The sequence below is a fragment of the Echinops telfairi genome, unplaced genomic scaffold (assembly GCF_000313985.2).
Source record: "Echinops telfairi isolate 266 unplaced genomic scaffold, ASM31398v2 ScPeMD7_7458;HRSCAF=8496, whole genome shotgun sequence".
NCBI classification, from domain to species: domain Eukaryota; kingdom Metazoa; phylum Chordata; class Mammalia; order Afrosoricida; family Tenrecidae; genus Echinops; species Echinops telfairi.
In genome coordinates this window covers 45,285,723-45,303,773 of record NW_022111358.1, presented here as the reverse complement: position 1 = coordinate 45,303,773, position 18,051 = coordinate 45,285,723, and the positions used below count along the sequence as shown (strand labels likewise).

Here is an 18,051-nt window from a genome sequence, read left to right as displayed (position 1 = left end):
ATGCGTGAGGGGGTGGAGCCTGTTTTGGTAGACCTGCCCATGGGCACCAGGGTGGTCCCAGGCTCTTTAAAGGGGCTCAGCTCCTGCTCCCTAGGCTTCCGGGCTAACAAGGTGCCCCGCCCCAGGGGGCAGAGTTCATTATTCTAAGGCAGTGGTTCTCAACCTTCCTAATGCCGCGACTCTGTAATACAGTTCCTCATTTGTGGTGACCCTCAACCATAAAATTATTTGTGTTGCTACTTCATCACTATAATTTTGCTACTGTGATGAATCGGGCAACCCCTGTGAAAGGGTCGATTGTCCCTCAAAGGGGTCGAGACTCACAGGTTGCCAACCACTGATCTAAAGCAAGACACGGAGGCCGAGGCTTTAAGGAACCAGATGAATTTCTGCTGGAGTTTTCCATACAGTGGTGGTGCCTGGCCCTGGGGCTGAGTGGGGTGGTCTTCCCCGGAAGCCCCCGTCTCCAGGGGTGGTATGGAAACAAGTTGAAGGCCACGGCACCTGGTTGTGCTTGGATTTCAACAAGCAGGAACAGTCACGGGGGCCAGGGAACAGAACGCCCTCTACACTGGTACTGCACGCTTAAAAAAGTAGAGGAACAACAGTTAGATGGCAAAGTCGCGGCTCCCAGGACGCTGGGTGCCCCCGAGCCCTGGGTACTGCCATCAGTCTCCTGATCCGCCCAGACCCCGTCACCACTGGGGCTGTGAGGGAACGTGCCCGTTTCTCCCCGGTCCCACGGTCCTGGCTTGGGGCCGGCCCCATAGAGGGGGTTCAGGGGCCACCAGGTGGATGAAGCCCCAGGGGGAGGTGGCGGAGTGGGTTTGCTGGCTGGGGCAGCTAGCAGGGCAGAAAACTGCTGGCCTCCCAGAGGGAGGGGGGGAACGAAGTTCTCTAGAAAAATCAGGCTCGCCGAGGAGGGTGGTGCTGGTGCCGATTGGTGCATTGATTTGGGGGGGTGTGGGGGGGGGGAGGGGGGGGGGGGGGGGGGGGGGTTTGTGGGGGGGGGGAGAGGCAGGGTCAGGGCCAAAGTGGACATTCAGAGGTTGCTGAAGAGCTCGTTTTTCTTGCTCCAGTCCATGTGCGGGGCCTGCTTGCTGCTGCGCTTCTGACGCGCCCTCTCCTTGGCCACGGCCAGGGAGATGTTGAAGTCCAGGATGGGGTCGGAGGCGGTGGCAGCGGCCGTGGAGGAGGGTTCTGGGGGGTCTTGCTTCTTGGGGCTGTCCTCCGGATTCAACTGTGAGGAGGAAGGGGGGCGAGGCAGAGAAGCAGGAGGTCAACCCAGAAGGCCCCCTTGGGGCTCGACCCAGGAAACCAGGTCCCAAGATCAGAACGTGGCACGGCGTGTGACCACAAAGGTGGCTGGGGAGCTAGAATGGCGGGCCTGGGGATGGGCTTCTTGTTACCTGGCCGCCAGCTTCCCGCCCCCACAGCCTACCTCTTCACTGGTGTCGCTGGAGGTGGACATCGCCAGGGCTGCCCTGGAGTTCTCAGTGGCCACCTCAGCCAAGGGCTCTGCCTGGGGCTCAGCCGAAGCTTCCAGACTGTTCTCCTGACAGAGAGGAGAGGGTGTGAGCTATAAGTTGGTGGGAGAGGGGCTATGGGTTGCTGGGGGAGGGAAGGGGTGAGGGACCTATGGAAGGAGGGAGGGGGCTCCTGGGGAAGACAACTATCTTGCCCGCCCACCCCAGCCCCCCCTCCTGAGCCTGCTGGGGAATCTGTGTGGTCGCATTCCTCACAGGATCAGAACCACCCAGCTCCTCCTCGTCTGGACTCGGCTTTCCCACATGGACCGAAGGCCCTTTAAGGCAGTGAATGAGGAGGGCATCCTGTGACCTTCCCTGAACCTCAGGCCCCACGAGGGCCCAAGTCCACTGTTTTTCCTGACAGGAAGCATGGCCCTTAGCTGCGAGGGAGCAAGGGGGACAGAAATGCCCAGCCCCAGGGGGAGGTGCCTCTGGGTGGGGAGTGGAGAGGGCGTAGGGCACTGCCCAGCCAAAGAGAGAAGGCTTCGGCTGGCACCTGGCCCTGCCCTCTCGGCCCCAGCCTCCTTTCCCATCTTCTCGGGCAGGGGGAGGAGTGGCCGAGACTGGAAGCAGCAGGCCCCGCAGTGCGCCTGCCTGCCGGACACTGGAGCTCTGTTCTTGCGGGAAGAATGGGCTTTTCTGTACCGTGGGGAGCTGGAGGCGGGGGCTCCTCACCCAGGATGGCGGGCTCCCTGTCCCCATTGCCTCAGTGGAGGCCTCTGGGGTCGGCTTGAAGGGTGCAGTGGAGGCTCAGGAGGGAACCAGGGCCCTGAAGGTTCAACATCCACCCCCAAGCCACACCCCTTAGTCCCTCTCCTCCCCCAAAGGACCAAGGCTCAGAGAGGCAGGGCCAGGCTTACCTTGGGGATCTCTCCATTGGTAAAGGGCTCAGGCAAGGGACCTGGGAAGAGATAAGGAGTGAGCTGGGTCTTTGGAGAGCGGGGTTGGGGTAGGTGTGACAGTAAGGCAGTGCCCTGACTTGGTAATGGCCCCCCATAAAGGATTGTGTGTAGATAAGATTCAGACAACCCCCACTACCAAACATGGCCTGCTGGCTTCTATTGTGTAAGGAAAGCATCCTCATCATCACGGGGTTGGCCTTCCCTAAGGGGTTGGCCTTCCCTAAGGAGCGAGCTCAGGAAGGCCCAGTGGGGTGCAGGCTGCATACCTCAGAGTCACCAGGGAAGCTTGCTGAGAATACAGATGCCTGGGCACTGCCCCCAGGGGTTCTGACTCCACGGGTCTGGGGCAGGCCTAGGAATCAACATTTTTCCAAAAGCTTCCCAGGTCTGAGAGAAGACATGGCAGCAGAATTGGAAAGCCTGCCCTTGCCCTTGGGGCGCCCCACCGCCCCGACTCTGGTCAGTACTTGCTCAGCTGAAAAAGGGATGAACTCAAGTCTTACTTGTGAATCTGGGGTCTCTGGCTACCCCCTGCCCCCACAACCGTGGGCAGCCGAGGGGAGAGCACAGGTCTGGGGTTAACTCAGGAAAGGAGCCCCCGCCCCCCACAGCCACACGGCAGGTTGGCGGTTCTGCTACTGGGTCAGGCTGGGTGGGATTCTCTGAACGCCCACTTAGGAGCCCGGGTGTACAGCAGGCTCAGCGGTGGGCTGCTCTTCACAAGGCACCAGACCTGTGCTCTCCCCTCGGCTGCCCATGCAGACAGCCTCCCACACCCAGTGGAGCAGTTCTGCTCCGGCCCATGGGGCCGCCCCGAGTTGGAGCCCACTTGCCGGCTGTGGACTTGGGGTTCAGCTTAAGAGGGATGTGTTCATGGCTCCTTTTCTGGGGGCCAGTAGGGTGTACCCCACTCACTCGCCTTTTTTGTCCCTTTGACACCCACGGTCCGCCTGTCCGGGCAGGGGTTGGTGGGACACAAGGACACCCCCCACCCCCCACCCGGATCTCCTCTGATGAGCTCTAGAGGTTCGGAGAGATGGGGCGCAGCCTCGGCCCTGCATCCTTCTGTGGGGACACCCCCAGTTACAAACGGGGAGGAGACACCGTCCTGGAGGTGCCCTAAGTGACATGGTGCCGGCCTCTTCTTGGACCCATATGGACAGACGGACAGGAGGGGAGGAAAGTCCTGGGTCATTCCTCGAGGTGGAAGGGATGTGAGGAGCGGTCCGGGTTTTGCTATCTTCTCTGTGCCGGGGTCTCAAGGGCAGCCGGGCTACTTGGGGCCTCAGTTTCCCCTTTCACCCAGGAAGGGGTACCTGGGCTCTTCCCGTTCCCATGAACTCTGACCGGCTAAGAGTGCGACCCCCCTTCCTCTCCTTTCCACCGCTCCCCACCAGGGACCCACCAGCTGGGGCCCGAGTGTGTGTGTCTCAGGACCGGGGTGTGGGGTGACCACCACCAACAAACAGATCTTGACAGCCAGCCAGATCCTGCCCATCACAAAGTCCAATGAGGCTCCACCCTCCGGGATCCATTCAGCCCACACCCCTCAGCCAGGAGCCATCCCTGAGGGAGAAAGTCCCTGCCAGGGAGCAGAGGACAGCTTAACCCCTCCCTGCCTGCTGTGGCGGCCTGCCCCGTTTGGCGCAGGCTTGGGCAGGGGAAGTGGCAGGCTTGGCAGGGGCATGGTGGGGGATGGGCAAGCCAGGGGCCTAGGGAGCAAAGGGGGCCGCTGCTCTCTGTAGCCAGCAGGCTGCGTTTCCAGGACAACCTGAGAAAGGGGAGTGGGGCAGGCCCGGGCTGGGCCCCAGGCACTGGACTCTGATCAGACCAAGAAAAGGAGCTGGGAGGCTGCCTCCTCCGGGTTAACCCTTTCCTGAGTCGGCACTGCAGGGACAGGCTGGGGGCAGGAAAGTGTTGGGGGGTCCGCCTGTCTCTATCCACCCTCATGCAGGCTGAGCCCTGTCCCATGACTGCCCTGCTAATCTCCGTTCCCATCCTGACCTGACACGGGTCCCAGGGCGCTCCACGCCCCACCTGGAACCTTGAGCAATGACTCATAGAGGCCACCAGGCCCTGATGGGGCCGGCTGCCAACCTCCCCCACCACACACACACACACATTCACCGTCCAGGTGCTCCTGAGATGGGATCACTTTGCACTTCTTAAAGAACTCGTCCGTTTCCTTGTCCACCACCAGCAGCTTGGTCTCATCCCCACTGGCCTTGATGGCCAACACCACGTCCCCATGCTGCTTGCCCTCCATGCAGACCCCGTTCACCTGGGGGGAGGGAAGGGGCTCTGGTCACAGGTTGCAGCTCTCAGAAGGGACAAGGGGGACTCTTCCTCAGGCAGCCTGCAGTAGGCTGAGAGGTCCTCCGACTCTGAGTCGGATGGACAGACAGCTGGGAGAGCCAAGGGGCAGCTCCAAGGAGACTAAGCAAACCCAGCTGGGTCGGGCGGCCGCTCTTCCGACTCGCGTGTAAAGCGGGATCTCTTGGACACGCTGCACTTCCAGTTCCAAGACTGCGGCTTGGGGCCTGCCCAAGTCCTCTCCCATCCCGGAGCACAGCACACGCTAGGGTGTCCCTGCGGCCTTCTCGGGCAAGTTCTGTCACCTTCCCTCCAACCCATGTCTGGCATGGAGAGGCCACTTGGCATCTGGGGATGCTGAGGTAGCTGTGCGCGTCCACCTGGATTGGTGGGACTAAGGCTGCTGGGTGTAGAAGAACCCAGGAAGAATGGACAGGAAACTCTCTGTCCATCTGTCCACACATCTTTCTGCCTTCCTATCCACCCACCACCCATATGTCCACCCATCCATGTACTCACCCATCCTCTTTCCCTTCCTTTCACCTGTCTGTCCATCCACTGACCCAACTATCCAGCACCCACCTGCCCACCCTACCCCTTCCTTCCCTTGCAGCTACTGCCCCACCACCCATCCCCTACCTAGCCTCCTTCCCTCTCGTCCATCTGTCCATGTTCATTTATGGGCTAACCAGGCTGCAGGCCCGTGAGTTCAGCATTGGGCTGTTAACCTCAAGTACAAGGACTCAAGCCCACCGGCCATTCCACGGGAGAAGCGCGAGGCTCTCTGTTCCCATGAAGATTTGTAACCTAGGGACCTCTAGGAGCGATCTACTCTGTCCCAGATAAGGTTTTTGTGACTCGGAAAATTGGCTCGGTGGCAATGGGTTTGGTTTTTGTATTTTGTGTCCTCCCCCCCTTTGGGGGGGGGACCAAGGGGTACAGGCTGTCAGGGAGCCTGGAGGGGGCAGTGAGGACCCCATTACCTCCACGATGCGGTCATGGGCCCGGAGCCCCGAGGCCTCGGCCGGCGAGTCTGGGTCCACCGCCCGGATGTACTGGCCGGGCTTGGACTTGTCGCTGTGCAGGTTGAAGCCATAGCCGTTGGGGCCCTTCTTCATGGCGCAGAGCCGGGGCCGCAGCTCACGCTGTGGGGGCAGGGTGGGGAGGAAGAGCGGTGAGCCTGTCCCACCTGCCCTGCCCACTGCGGCCCTCCCGCAGCAAGGAGAGCAGGTGTGGGCCCAGCCCAGGCTGGCTAGGCCCCAGAGGAGCTATGGGCAAGGATGCTAGCCCAGGACTGGGGGTCCCTGATGGGAGCCCCAACAGTGCAGCAAATGACCTTGGAGGTTTGGGGCAGCCTCAGTTTCCCTTCTGCAAGGTCAGCAGGGGTGGGGCCAGGCTAGCTCTCAGGTCCTTTCCCTTTTGTGATTCTTGGATTTATCAATGTTCCTTGGATCGATTCTTCTCTCCTCTTCTCCCCGCACCCAGGCCCTTCTGGGAAGGAGGACAGAGGAGCAGCACCGGGCGGCTGAATGCCGGTGCCGGTGAAAAATGTCCGGTGTCCGGGAGGAGCCAATCTGTCTCGGCAGAAGGAAGGTCAAAATGCTCGGCAGAGGCGAGGATCGGCAAGGCTGCCGCTCGTCCTTTGGATGTGTTTGTTGTCAGAGGAGCCCAGGCCCTGGAGCAGGACATCACGCTTGGGCAAGAGGAAGGAGGAGGAAGACCCTGGCTACGACAGGTGGACACAGTGGCTGCAGCCACGGGCTCCAACAGAACGGCGATTGTGAGGATGGTGCGGGGCCGGGCAGCGCTGTGTTCCATGGCTGTGCGTTGGAATGTACTCAACAGTCCTGAACCACCACCAGTGGGCACTTTGGGCATGTATGCGACACCCCCCACCCCCACCCCAGCCCCTTTGTTCCCTCTCTGCAGGTAGGGAGGCAGGACCAGCTGTTTCCTGAAGCCTGTTTACAGTAAAGCCTTCCCTCTCCCCACTGATCCTCTGAGAAATGAGGTGAGATCCCTGCTGGCCAGCTGGAGACACAGAAGGGGTCCTGGACAGGGCCAGGGCACCCTGCCAGGAAGGCCGGACCCAGCTAAGGGTAGAAACAAACAAACACAAACCCAAACCAACAGAACTGTCCCCCTGTGAGTTTCTGAAACGGTAACTCTTTATGGGAGTAAAGAGCCCCGTCTTTCTCCAGAGGAGCGGCTGGTGGTTTTGAACTGCTGACCTTGCTGAGTGCAGCCCAAAGCATAACTACTATGCCACCAGGGCTTCTGCTGAGTGTAGAGGGAGCACCAAAAGCCAGGAGGGGACCCTGCTGGTCCCCGAGGAGCCTGAGGTGGGGTGGTGGGTGGGGAAGCAGGGCTGGGCTCAAGGCGGGCTGAGGGCTGGCCTCTGAGCACTCAGACCTTGGCGGGAGGTGCCCAGGTCTCTGGTGCAGCAGGCAGTGGTGGCAGCCCTGAGACCTACCCACACGATGGAGGGGAGGAGCAGGAAAGCGAGTGGGCCGAGGCCACATCTTCCTGACGTCTCTAGGTCCCTCTCCCCGGTTCCCAGGTCCAGGGGGTTGGGGCAGGCTGAGGCCAAGGCCCTGACCCATGTCCAGCTTTGCCACCCACTGGCTCTGTGACCTTGGGGCATGTGATTTCCTTCCTGGGGCTGCTTCGAGGAGGCCCCAAGGTGGTTCCCGTAGGCGGGGGCGTCCTGTGCAGCCTGACTTTGCTCGGGCGACTGTGTATGGACGGTTACATGCAGCGAAGACTTCAGCTTTCGGGGGGTGGGTGCTTGGAAACCCCAGGCGGGAGTGGAAAAGGCAGGGGGCAGTGGTATGTGGCAGCTCCCACAGGCTCTTGGTGGGTGAGGAGAAGGAGGGGGTAGCCATGACCCTTCCCTCGGAAGCTGGGGCCGGTCCCTTGAGTGGGTTCAGGAGCTCTCGGGACCCACTCCCCAGTCCAGGAATCTGGTTCTGGGAACAAGTGGGGTTCCTCTCCTCTCTGGCTAATCCCACCACAAAGCTGGAGGCCTGGCCCGGCCCTCCTGCTGGGCTGCCAAGGTGAGAGGAACAGGTCTGACCAGTTGCTGTCACTAAGGGACCAACTCAGCTTTCTGTCTCAGCTGGACTGAGCTGGGCACCGCCCTGGTTAGCCTGGGAAAGTGGGAGGGCAGCCCCCCAAGCAAATGCCCCCATCACAGTCTGCTTGCTCCAGAGTCTCCCTTGGCAGCCCGGACACCGCCATTTTAGAGGTGGGGAAACTGAGGCTTAAGGAGAGTGAGCCCACTGCTTGCTGCCACACTCGGACCTCCTGCTCCTTCCACCACAGAGGGTCCCAGTCTGAGGGGGAGGGTCTACTCGGAGCTGAGGTTCTGGGCTCAGGGCTGCAGCGCGGCCTGGTGGGAGGTGGCTGGGAGCTGACAAAACCACAGCCTTCCTTCCGGGTGTGCAGGGCCTCAAGCAGCCTGCGTGGAGCTAGGAGCCTGCGTGGGGGGTGGCGGCAGAGCGGGCTGGGCAAGGAGGCAGAGAGCATGCTGGGGCTGGGTGCGCTGCCTCGGGATGCCCACTCCAGCAGGGGGGTTCTGTGCTGGGGGGGAGCTTCTCTTAGCGACCTCCAGCAAGCTTCCCTTTCTTCCATACCACTGGTGAGCCCACTGCCCTTCCCTACACTGGAGAGATCCACTGTCCCCCTGGAGGTCACCCGCCTGGGATTCAGGACCCAGGGCTGCCCTAGTCCCCCCCTGGGGTAGGATGGTTAGGTCATTTTCTGATGCATTAGGGCCACGTCTGGCTTCCTCCTCCCAAGTACCTGGAGGCGCTGGAGGCGGCCTCCCTTCAGGGCCTTCCTCCTCCTTCCCACCCCCCACCCCCACCCCGCTGGCCCAGACAGGTCGGGTTCTGCTTGGCCCCTCCCTCACCAGGAGCCACCCAGCTGTCTGCGGAGCTGTCCCTGCCAGCTGCTGAGTCAGCTCATCCCTGGCCCATCCCGGCTGGAGGAGTCCTGGGCCTCCTCCCTGGGAGGGGGTGGGGAGGAGATAGGCAGCCCCCAGGCCCATTTGCTCCAGCAGGAGCTCCGTTGCCCAAGTAGCAGCTCCAGGGCTTGGGTGGGATTGTACGGGGGAACACAGCCTCAGAAGTCTACCTGGCAAGGTGGGACACCCAGGGACAACAGGTGGCCATGCTAGCCAATGGGCAGTACAGCGGAGCGGGTGGCCCCAGACTTCCGGACACTAACAGAACTGTGCCCGGGAGACCCTGCCAAGCCAGCTGCCCCAGACCCTTCTCCCAACTCGGATTTTTGGCTGCCTACCATCCCACTCACTGCCAGGGAAGTCCAACCCTACCCTGAGTGGCCGCCCCGTCACCTCCGCCCACACAGCCCTGGGAGTGGATGGCGGGCCTGGAATTCAATAGGCGCCATCAGCAGCCACCTGGACAGCCGGAGAAAGTCGATACCTAATCCCAGCGACCGTCTCTGGGGAGTAGGCCCAGAGCCCTTCCCTGCTGGGGGGTTGGAGGGTGAGGCAATGGGGGCTGCCACTGGCTGGCTCGGCCCCTCCCAGCCGGTGCCATGGTGATGGGCCCTATAGAAACTGCTGGGCAAGTGCTTCCGCTTCTGCAGGCTGTCTTGGGAAGAACCCCAGCCAGCTCCGGGCTCTAGAAGGGGAGAGTGGGAGCAGCCAGGGAGACCACCAGGGGGTTTGGGGGCGAGTCACAGAATCCCCTACTCACCCCCACCTCAGGGTTATCCTGCCCCAGCCCAGTGAGGGCCCTCACTTATGCAAAGAGGGTGGCTGACCTAGGGGAACCAGCCCCTTAAGTGGGGTGGGCAGGGCCCCAGTGCTACAGTGGGTTAATCACTGGCATGTAAGGCAAGGTCAGGAGTTCAAATCCACCAGGATGTCTGCCATAGGAGAAAGATAAAGCTGTCTGACTAGAGGGACCCTCTGAGCCAGAGTGGCCTCAATGACTGGGGGTGGGTGAGGATGCTGCTGCTGCCGGGGGCGGCAGTAAGTAACATCATGGACAGTAACAAGGGACTTGGGGGCGCCAGCTTGGGTTTGGTGCTGGCTCTTGCCAGGACCCACGATGGAGAGGGCTGGGCCAGCAGATGACAAGCAGCTGAGCAGCACAGGGCACTGCACTGAGGGAGGGCTGGGGAGTGACCGGAGCTCAGACCACTGGGCTGATGTCCAGAGCACTGGGCACGAGGTGTCCTCGCCTCACCCTAGGTGAGGGACAAAGGGCTCGGCTGCCACCTACCATGTGGCCCTTTCACCTAGCGTCCCCGTCCCCGTGGCCCCAGCCTGTGCCTGCTGGGGACTGGTGGGGCCACTGTCTGCCCAGCTTGCTTCTAGAATGTGTGTGTGGGGTGGGGGGGTGTGCTTTCTGAGCCCCGCAGAGTGAGAACCAGCAGGGAGAAGTGGGCTAAAGCGGGGGCTGCTTTTGACACCTCCACTTTCAGGTCCTGGGCCAGGCTCCCCCTTTGGCCAGCAGGTTCAGGTCTCCCCAGGGCCGGGAGAGCCTGGGATGGAGCAGGCTGGTACCTGGGCTGGTGCCTGGCTGGACACCATCCAGAGCTGGCCGCTCCTGCCCACCGGCATCCCTCCTCATTCCTCCACTCCCCTCCCAGCGGGTGCCTGACTTAACTCCTTATGGGCAGTCCTAAGAGGCCATGTGAGGACCCTCACGGGGCTTCTGACATTGGGGCTTGACCCCAAACTATTAAAGAGCAGGTGCCACATATTGGCCTCTCTGGGGTCTAGTGCCAACAGTTAACGTGCTTAGTTGTTAATGGAAACGTTAGAAATGCGTGTCTGCCACCCAAGGTGCCTCGGAAGAAAGACCCGGCAATCGGCACAGAAACCAGCCGCTGGAAACCAGATCCATTTGTATGGTGTCACCGGGGCTGCCGTGGGTTGGAATCACCATTTACCGCACGCTTCCCATGGGCCACATCGAGCCTGTTGGTCACCCTGCCAGGTAGGTTCCCCTACCCCCGTTTCACAGACAAGGACACTGAGATCCAAATAGATGGAGTGACTTGGTCACGTCCCAAGCTGTGGCTTACATGTCAGCCTCTAACAGTCCGGTCAGCAGCTTGAAGCCCCCCAGTGGCTCCGTGGGAGAGAGAGGAAGCTGTGTGCTCCAGTTAAGAGTTACAGCCTCACAAACTCACAGGGGCAGTTCTGTCCTGAGTGGGAACTGACTTGATGGGGTGAGTTGAGTAACAGCTGAGGGGAGAAGCCACGATTTGAACTCAGATCCAGAGCAACAGAACCCCCAAGACTCCAAACTCGGCGTCGAGTCATGCGGACTCAGAGGGACCCTACAGAGGCCGGGGGGAACTGCCCCGGTGGGTTTTCGAGACGACGGTCACTGTACGGGGGTAGAGGGCCTCATCTGCTCCTGCAGCAATGTGCAATAGAAACACAAGGCCCACTAGATGTGTGGTCTGGATTTTCTCTAGCAGCTGCATTACAAGGGGAAAAGAAACAGGGGAGATTGTAACATCCCTAGGATCTCGAGATATCCTAAGTATTATCATTTTAACAAGTAATCGGCTGGGAAAAAAATCACTCACCAGTTATTTTACATGTTTCAGTTTGGACTCAATCGTCAAAGTCCAGTGTGAATTTCACAGCTGCAGCCCCTCTCCGTTGGGACATTCCAGGGGCTCAAAAGCCACTCGGGGCAAGTAGCTACAGCACCGGGCAGTACAAGGCTGGAGGGGATCACTCCTAGCTACTTTGCTGTCTGACCTCCAAACCCACTCTCCCAGATCGCCGCTGCCTTTGCAGTTTGAAGGGGGCACCCGTGACCCCCGATAGGCAGGAACCAAACACTGAGACCTGCACCACAGAGACGCCGAAACTCTGGCCGCACCTTGGTCACATGGCTTGTAGGCAGTGAGCAGGCTGGTGACTCGGTCACCAAGGGGACCTGGGGCCTCAGGGAACCTGCCCACTGGCCTTTTCCAGGGGCACAAGACCGTGAGCATTGCTCAGGGATGGCTCTGAGGGCATGGTCAGCCCATCCCCGGCTAAGAAGCAGGGGCTCAGCCAAGCCCACACTCCAGAAGGGTTCTTTGTGCAACAGGGGCGCGCACAAGTCTACTAGAGGGGACTTAGGCATGAGACTCAGGCCGGCCCAGCCCAGCCTTTCAGAAGGGATGGCAGTAGGCGCCTGCTGGGTGCCAGCTGGGGCCTGGGTGGCCATAGGACAGAACAGACCTGCTCTGTTGGGTTCCCAGGAAAGTCGCTGCACAGAAGCCAGGTCACATCTTTCACTAAGAGCAGCTGGTGGGTTTGAACTCTCGATGTCGGGGCCAAAAGCTGAACACAGCTAGAGTGCCACTGGGGCCCAACTCCCTGAGTCCTTTATGTAGTGGGGACTCGTGCCACTGAAAAAGATGGCCCTGGTGCATCCCCAAACCAGGCAGGCAGACACCTACCCCAGCTGGGGAGCCGGGAACCTCAAGCAAAACCCAAGCATGCGGCCAAACGGACATGCAGAGACCCTGGGATCAGAGAAAGTAGGCTCACCAGCTGAGACACCATGGACCGCTACCTTAACTGGCCCAGCCTCAGTCTCCAGGACAGGGAACGGGCTCAGCCCTGCCTCCGAGGGTGGCCCTAACAGGAGGTACCCTTCACAGAGGTCCACTGTCAACTTACAAACCCGTGGGACAGCGATACCTGATTCGCATGGGTTGCGTATATCTGGGATATATCTGTATCTTCATGGCACAGGGTGGGGTCGTTGGAGTTTCCTTCCCACGCCAGGTCACTGGACCTCAGAGCAGGGGAAAATCGGGGAGCACTGGTTTTTGGAGTGTGGAGCCTGGGTTCCCCTGGTGAAAGGTCTACAGCACCGCTAAGATGTTGGCTGGACTCCCTCCCAGCTTCCCCACCCCTCCTCCTCAGGACCTAGGAATGGGAAGTCTGGGGAAAGGGAGATGGAAGCCCCTTCCTACCCAGGGACCACTGAGGGACTTTATTCTTCCCAGGAAATGGAAACTGAGGACCAGAGGCTACTCTGTTTTGCCAAGAAGTTAAAACAAAACAAAAATCCAACGCATAGCAGACTCTACAGGACAGAGCAGAAAGGCCCGGGAGGCTGTCTGTCTTTATGGACGCTGACCACATCTTTCCCTCACGGAGTGGCCAGTGGGTTCCAAGCACCGACCCTCTGTCTGTGCTACCAGGGCTTCTTACGGAAGGAAAAGACCCCCAAATTCTTAAGAACAGGAGCCGGCAGCGCCGATGATCACACAGCCTGTCCATTTCAAACTGAGACTGGTTTTGCCTCTTTTAAAGCCCCAGCTCCATACCAGTAAAGTCGTGCTCCCTAGGGAGGAGGTCGAGGCTGCCAGCTGACTCTGCCCCCACCCAGCCTGCCATCTGGGGTGTCTGCATGCTTTGTAATTTTGGATTAGGGTCCATTAGGTCTGGTGGGAACCCACACCACGCTTACACACACAGTCTCTCTCTCTCTCTGTCCAACCCAACAACCCTGCAGAATAGGTGCTTGTGTCTAATTTCATAGGAGTGGAAGCTGAGGCTACGGGCAACGATGATCATGCCTTCCAGGGTCCCAGAGCCAATGAGGGGCAGTGCTGAGGTTCCCGGCCCCAAAGGCCAGACTTCGAAGAATGACCTTAAAGTCGACGCTGCTAGGGGGCAAGAAAGAGGCATGGATAGGTGCCATCTGGAATGTTCCACTCCATCTGGAGCTCCTCTCTGGGTGTGACCGAGGTGTGTGCATGGCCAGGTGTGCTGGGCTGAGGTCACTTAGGACAAAGGTCCCTAAAGCTGTTTTGCATCCATTCAATACTTCAAAACACCCTGCTCCCGCACTTGCCTGGCCAGGGCGAGGCTCCAGGCAGGCGTGGGGACTATAAAACACCAATCAGCCTCAGCTGCTGCCCTTGGGACCTAGTAGAGGAGGAGGAGGTCAAGCACTGATGGTGAAAAGACACCCAGGAGATGGAACCGGAGACCCTGGGCAGAGAAGGGCCAACCTCCCTGGATCCGGGGAAAGCTCTGAGGGAGGGGAGTGGACCGGTAGGGTCTCTCCCACGGAGAAGGGGGTCATCAGGGTCCCCAGGCTGAGAATTATCAGTCAGAGGACTCAGGGGCTAAGACATTGATTCTCGGGTGGGAACACATGGGGGCCGCCTGGTGGTGTGGGGCTCTGGTGAAGATGTCTATTGCTGTTCAACAGCAAGGACCGCTGAGTCAGCACTTACTGGGACGCGGAGCCAGCACGATGCCTGCAGGGTGACTGGAACATGCCTTGTGAAAACAGAGGGGCTTGGCTACTAGCTGTTGGGGGGCTGCTTCTTGAGTGGGCACTTGCCTTCCAGGCAAGCATCCTCCCTCCATCCCAGTGACCCCAGGAGGTTGCTGGGCACCCCGAGTTTACACAAGAGGAAATGGAGGTTTAGAGAGGTTAAGTAACTTGGCTTAGGGTGGCCCAGCTAGAACTGGTGAGCTGGCTCAGGCCTGCCCGGCTGCCACCGTGCACTGGAGAGCTGGGTGCCAAGCCCAGAGTCTTAAGGCTTATCCTGTGACTGGTGGTGAATGGAGGGGGGTGGGGGGGGAGGGGGGATTGCCGCTGCTTGGGAAGTGTCAGACAGTCAAAGACGGGGACATGCAGGTGGCATGCCTCACCCCTATCTTGCACTACTGATCCTGGCTGGCCTTTGTGGCAGGATGGCACCTACGCCCACCACTCTCTGTGGGCACCAAACCAAACCTTTTCACCTTAGGAGAACTACTGAAGAGGACCCTCACCATTCTTGGGCAAGCCAGCTCAGGGGCAAGCCAATTGGTAAAACTTAATCGGTGCTTTCTACAGAGAAGGGCTACCGTTTAGGGAAACAAAACAAAAGCCCCTTACCATGGGGCTGGCTGCACAGGGCTGTGACTGCCCAGACCTGGGCACAGCTCAGTATGGGCATATTTGTGAAGTTCTAGAGGAGCCGGGCATCCTGGAGTCCTATTCCACAGGTGGGAAAACCGAGGCCCACAGAGCGCCCGTGACTTGCCGAAACACCAGGAGGCCTGGTGGAGGTCTCCCCATGATTCTCGGGAGTTAGTCTAGCTGCCCTGTCCTAAGCTGGCAAACTACACACAGCTGAAGGTTGGTCAAGTGGGCATCTGAGCAGGAAACGGGGAATCCGTTTCTGGGCTCACCCCGAGAACAGGCTGTAGACTGCCTTTTCAGATCGTGGGTGTCAGTGGAGCCTACATGCACCCAGCAGCAGCAATGCCAAAGGGCAAAGGGAGGGCTGACAGGGACTGCCACGTGGGGGAGGGGGAGCAGAAAGTGGCATTTGTGCAGGTGCCAAAGTTCAAAAAAAAAAAAAAAGATGGCAAATCTATGTCTCAGCACAAAGTTCATATCTACTCCACCTAGGCCCAGGGTCCATCGGTCCTAATTCCCAGGGGCCACTTTGCTAAGGTGCTCCGTGCACTCGCCACCCCCAACCCCCCATGCCAGCTTGGCACGGGGCAGGAAGTGGGAGCCTGGTGGCCCTGACATTCCCAGCACCCAGCTCTGGCTGGACGGGGCTGCTGGTGACCTCATTTCCCAGGCTTCCACCAAACCAATTGGCCCTCTGGGGCTCCACCTTCCACCTGGAGCCTAAGTTGTGTCCTTTCTCTGTCCAGGAGGCTCCTTGCTGGCACGGTGGACACGTTGGTCACCAGCTGCCACCAGGAAGAGAGTGCTGCTCCCACAGTCTGCACCCTGGGGCCTCCCTCTGCACTCCCTGGGGACAGGAGACTGGGCACAACAACTCTTAGTTTGCCAGCTGCCTCTCCTGGTGCAGCTGATCCAAACACGGCCATGTCATCCACCAGCCACGGTGCCCCGGGGCCCGCCCCCCCTAGCTGTCGCAAGACTGGGCACGTGCTAGAACGAGTGTCTCACCTGCCCATGGGGCTCAACTCGCCATTTTCTGGCCCTGCCCCTGCCCCCACTCACTCCCCACCATCCATCTTTCACCTTCTCAAGCCCGCGCTTACTCCTCACATTCCTGAGGGTCATAAATCCCGACTGGGTGGTGGAGCCGCCGCCACCCCCAAGACGCCTCCGCGCCTCCTCCCGGCACCCCCTCCCCACCGCCCTGGGCTGGGAGGCTCTTCCTCCCTCCTTCTTAGAAATCACAGCGGACTTGGGGAGGAGGGTGAGTTAAAGGTACTAGCACCAGCCGGGACGGGGCCGCGGGGCGGCAGAGGCCGGGTGCGACCCTCCGGGCCCGGGGGGCAGTGTTTCCGCGCCCAGAAAGGGGGCTGTTACTCCTCCAGCTTGGAAGCCAGCGCGGCGCTCACGGTCATCCCAGCTTCACCTTCCAGCCACTGTGGGGTCGCGGCGACAGTGGCCCTTCTAGGGTCCTGGGGCGCGCCCCCGACCAACTGCAGGGTGGGCGTGGAGGAGGGCGGGCATCCTTCCCCACCTAACTGGGGCTTCCACGGAACGGAAGCAGGCTCCCTCGCGCTCCCTGTCCCACTTTCAAAAGCAGAAGGGACCAGAGGTACAAATGGCAAAGGAACTAGTTTGGGGAGGAGGCTGGGGGTCGCGCCCGAGCTCGCCTAGGAGCAGCAAATGCGCTGGGAGTGGGGAGGGGGGGGAGGGGAGTAGCGGCGGAAGCAGTCGGCCCCCCGCTGCTAGAGTTTCGGAAAGGCGCGGGCGCAGGGCGGGCGCCGCCGGGGTCCTCCCCCACCCCCGGGCCCCGCACCTACCTGCTCCGCGGGGCTCCTCTCGGCCTCGCGTGGCTCGCTCTCGCCGCCAGCCCCCGGTGCCTCGGCGGCGGCCGGCCCAGACCCCTCCGGGGCGCGCAGCAGCTCCTCGCGCACCTGGACGCCCAGCTTCTGCAGCTGCTCGTCCGCCTCGGGGTCGACCACCAGCAGGCGCACGGCGTTGAGCGCGGAGCGGATGCGGCTCACCACCTGCTGGTGGGTTTCCTTCTCCACGTTCTCGCCGTTCACCTCCACCAGCCGGTCGCCCGCCAGCAGCCCCGCCTTCTCGGCCGGCGAGCCGGGCTCCACCAGCCGGATGAACTGGCCCACCTTGCCCTTCTCCCCGTGCAGGTGGAAGCCGTAGCCGTTCGGGCCCTTCTCTAGGCAGCAGAGCCGGGGCAAGGGCGCCCCGGGCGCCGTGGCTGCGCTCATGTCGCCTGGCGACGGCTCAGCGGCGCCACGCGGGGGGTCCGTCGGGGCCAAGGGCCGGACGGCCAGCCCTTCTCCCGCCCGGCGAAGCTGGGTGTGCAGCGAGCACTCCGGCGCGCGCACAGGCGGAGCGAACAGGTGTTCCCGCGGCGGCGGCGGCGGGCGCGCACTGCCTGAGCCCCGGGAAGCGCGGACACGAAGCTTCGCCCCGCGCGACTGCGCGTTCCAGAACCAGCCCCGGCCCCTTATTCCGGAGGCGTGGCTGCGCCAAGGGCGTGGGCTGCTGCGGGCCAATCAGGATCAACGGGAGGGGGGCTCACGGGCCGGGTGAAAGCCGTAGACCAATCGGAGAGGGCGAGGGCGGAGCCTGTGCTCGGCGCGGCGCCCCGCGGCGGGCGAAGAAAGCAGCTCAGGAAGTGGAAGTGTTTGTTACCAAGTGGCCGGAGTCGCGCGGGAGGGCGGGGACCTGGCGAGTTCCTGGTACTGGGAGGAGGGGCCCCGAGGCTCCGTTTTGGCTTCCCTCACCTGGGATGGGGATGGAAGCGACTTAAGTCTCCGGGAAAGGACCCTTTAGCCCAAAGGCCGCGTGCGGCTCCTTTGAGTGGAGGGGTTGCCGGGGTAACCGTTCCTGCTCCAGCAGCGAGGTCCCTGCGGCGGCTTTACGAATGGGCACGGCGACCAGCTCTGGCCCTACAGTTGTTTGAGTAAGGAGTTGACTCCTCTACTCCAGGACCCGCTTTACGGGCGCAGGCTCTGATCCCCGCAGAGCCTCAGCCAGGTGGGGCTTGCCTTGAAGACGGGGCTCTGTGAGCAATGGCGCCAGCGATTGGCTAGGGAAGTGGGGTGGGGAGAGTCAGGTAACCAATCTCTCTGGCTTTCCTCCAGAGGGGGAAGAGGGAAAAAAAGCCCTGGCTTCTTTCAACAGAGAAATAAAAAACAATTAGAACTATAAGATAAGCCTTCTTCCAGCGCCCTCTTGCCAGGCCACAGGCTCTGTTACAGAGCTGTACCAACTGGGAGGGTCCCAGGTGGGCCCGAATGGTGGGTCCTAAAACTCATTGGCTCCAGCTCACCTGACAGCACTGCGGAAGAGAGCCTTGGAGACCCACTTCCACAACAAATGCTATTGTTTTTG

General features: G+C 61.0%; 1 protein-coding gene across 2 annotated transcripts; it reads right to left on the bottom strand.

Annotated features, from left to right (window-relative positions):
• Positions 1 to 368: 368 nt before the first annotated feature.
• On the bottom strand, positions 369 to 17,037 carry SLC9A3R1 (SLC9A3 regulator 1). Of its 2 annotated transcripts, none has more exons than XM_045299608.1 (7): positions 16,491 to 17,037; positions 5,728 to 5,889; positions 4,559 to 4,712; positions 2,390 to 2,430; positions 1,442 to 1,555; positions 1,013 to 1,240; positions 369 to 975 (listed from the first exon to the last, which is right to left on the bottom strand). In XM_045299608.1, the coding sequence occupies exons 1-6, from the start codon at positions 16,917 to 16,919 to the stop codon at positions 1,043 to 1,045; spliced, it is 1,098 nt and encodes a 365-aa protein (XP_045155543.1). In that variant the 5' UTR covers positions 16,920 to 17,037; the 3' UTR covers positions 369 to 975; positions 1,013 to 1,042. The 2 variants fall into 2 exon arrangements, with proteins under 2 accessions (XP_045155543.1, XP_004709215.1); XM_004709158.4 differs by having other exon boundaries at positions 369 to 977; positions 1,016 to 1,240.
• Between the last annotated feature and the right edge of the window lie 1,014 nt (positions 17,038 to 18,051).